General features: G+C 26.1%; 1 protein-coding gene across 1 annotated transcript in view; it reads left to right on the top strand.

The window, feature by feature from the left end:
* The first annotated feature begins 1,516 nt into the window (after positions 1 to 1,516).
* Positions 1,517 to 2,855, top strand: part of LOAG_10089 (hypothetical protein) — a 6,804-nt gene continuing 5,465 nt past the window's right edge. The window contains exon 1 of the mRNA XM_020448084.1: positions 1,517 to 1,665. Within this exon, the coding sequence (XP_020301741.1) occupies positions 1,530 to 1,665 (136 nt within the window). The 5' untranslated portion in view covers positions 1,517 to 1,529. The remainder of the gene's footprint in view (positions 1,666 to 2,855) is intronic.

Raw genomic sequence — 2,855 nt, 5'->3', positions numbered from 1 at the left:
AAAGGTATATTACGTTAGTTACGTATAGTAAGTCACGTAAAGGATATTAAATTAATTATGTCAACTTTATCGTCATATTACTTAATCAAAGGTATATTACGTTAGTTACGTATAGTAAGTCACGTAAAGGATATTAAATTAATTATGTCAACTTTATCGTCATATTACTTAATCAAAGGTATATTACGTTAGTTACGTAAATATACATTAATACTTTTCACGCCTTTTTCCATTCACAACAATTCATCCATATCCATCCATCAGATATTATTATCGTTATTGCAACATGACATCATTATCGATCTGAGATGTAATAACTACCCATCGCTTTTCTCATTTTGCTTCTTCTCTATTCCATCTGTACTATTTCTTCCTTCATTCTCTCTCTCTCTCTCTTTCTTTTTCCATTAGAAATAGTGAAGTATTCTTTCAATCGGACATATTAAGAAGGCTTTTTTCATATTTCTATCTCTATAAGTATTTGCTGTATAATAGGCCATATTTATTGGTAATATTTTTGCATGATAATTGTTAATTTCGACAAAGTACAAATCAATGATAATGACGACAATGATGACGATGACGATGACGATGATTAATTCCGATGACATATTGTTGTAGTAACCATTGGTTAGTTTTAAAATGGAGAGAAATGATGATAGTACGAGTAGCCATTGGATACATTAAAAATAAAAGGCGAAAGGTCATTATCATATTATTCCTCTGAATCCCTAACTATTTTCTTATGTTTATAATGTTGACTTTTGTTCACATTTCAACAAATCAGTGATTTTGTCATACAACCTGTATAGTTATTATTCTTTGTCATCTATTATCCATTTTCCTGATCCTTATTGATGATATCTATTTCCTCTTTTAGATGAGTACTTTGACCTTATTTACGTAATGTGTAACCTGAATTTGCTTCAGATTTTAACATTTGCATATAATAGAAGTTGATAGGGAATATGGAAGGGTTTTTGAGGATATATTATTTGTGTTATTATTAGGTATTTCTACTTTCATAACCTTTATTTTAATTAGATAATTTTTTAAAATTAAAATTTAATTCATTCATTTATCCATTTTCTTTTATAATAAGTTATTTGTTTATTTGATTATTTGTTTTGTCTTATTGACTTTTCCATATTTATTCTGCTTTAAACTGTACAATTTATTACTCTTGTTTGTTTGTCTTCTTTACCGATAACATTTAATGATAAATTCAATTTTACTTATTTATTTGCATTATAGTTTATTTTTCTTTATTTTTATTTGCTTACTTATTTTAATCTATCTGTTGTGATTTATTCATGTGATTTATTTAATCAACAATAATTCAGCATGTAAGAATGAAATGATAAATGATAGGATTATCGTTGGTGATAGTTAACATTTGCTGATTAAACATATGTACATGATGAACTTGTTTAATTTGTTTATACATAATACAACGAACAACGAGCGCATACAATTAATCGAACTTTTCATTTTTAATTATTTTTTCAGTTTTATTTTATAGATTTGCAATGACGAAAAGAATGACCGAACGAAAAGATCTTGGAGATTTCATTGAGCTTGGTAAATATACTGGCTTTCTTTGTTTACTCTATGAATTATTGGTTGTTTCACAAGTTAGCAATCTTATCTACATGATTTATGGAGGTTTGTTTCCATTTAATTTTTTTTTATTTTTTATTTTTGTTATATTTTGTTGAATAAAATTTCCAAATATTTGCATCTATTTGCATTCATTCTGAAAATATTTCAGAATGTATAGTATTCATTTTGTTTTGTATTTCTTGTTTATTGTTTTAATACTTATAGATGTTCAGTATTTATAGAAATTATAGAAATTCTCTTTCATTTTTCCATTCAGAAATATATAGTTTTAGAGATATATTATTAATCGTTTTATGGTTATTTTGTCTGTCAACAATTCACTTGCGAAATGATATTTTATTTCAGATTTTTTTTTCCAAAAAAAAAAAGAAAAAAAAATTTTGTGCTCTTGGAATGTTTATCTTTTCGAAAGAATAATTCGCCGGTTTTTTTTTTTTAAAAAAGAAAAAAAGGAATTTTCATTTGCTTCATGGCAAAATGTAGCAAGCCTTAATTGGATAACTGTTGGTACATTATTTGCAAGTTCTTTTCATTTTTTTTTGCGTTAAATGATTTTTCCACAAAAAACTTGGAGCCATTACTTACTTTACTTCCTCACTTCTTCAATTATCTGTATATTATTTGCTAATTTAATCCGAACAACTGATTCCTCCTTTTTTATTTTTCCTAGCAATGTCTTGTTTTTTTCACATCTTTTGTTTACATCGCAGAAATAAACTTTTTATAGTAATTTCTAGTACAAGGATATTTGGTTATGACTATTTCTCCTAAGTATCAGAAGGTGGTTTTTCTTTAAGAATTTACTACTATTTTTTTTTTCTTCATGAGTAAAACGATGAAGTATCTTTGGAAATGTATGTTTCGTTAATGTCAATTGCTTGATGTGATTATTCAACATATCATTCATTATTAATGGATAAATATATTAGTTTAACTGATAAACAAATAGATACATACCTTCCATCAATTAAATCGATAAAGATGTTAAAAGAAGAAAATCTATCTTCAAAATCTGTCATCATCATCATCGGTTTGACAATATGAATTTTGATTTTAACTAGAAATAGCATACATGAGTAAGTTTTCAAGGAATTTGATCAAATATTGTTGAATTCGGGTTGTTTCTCTAATTTGTTACAACATTACAAAGCAGCGTAACATTTTCAAGAATTAAATCGTGCTGTCCATGAACAGTTTTATCACTGCTAAGTAGTATTCCATTTATTTTATTA

Source organism: Loa loa (genome assembly GCF_000183805.2).
Source record: "Loa loa unplaced genomic scaffold supercont3.616, whole genome shotgun sequence".
In the NCBI taxonomy this organism is placed as follows: Eukaryota; Metazoa; Nematoda; class Chromadorea; order Rhabditida; family Onchocercidae; genus Loa; species Loa loa.
Note: the sequence above shows the minus strand (reverse complement) of the source record. Positions and strands in the feature narration are given on the sequence as shown.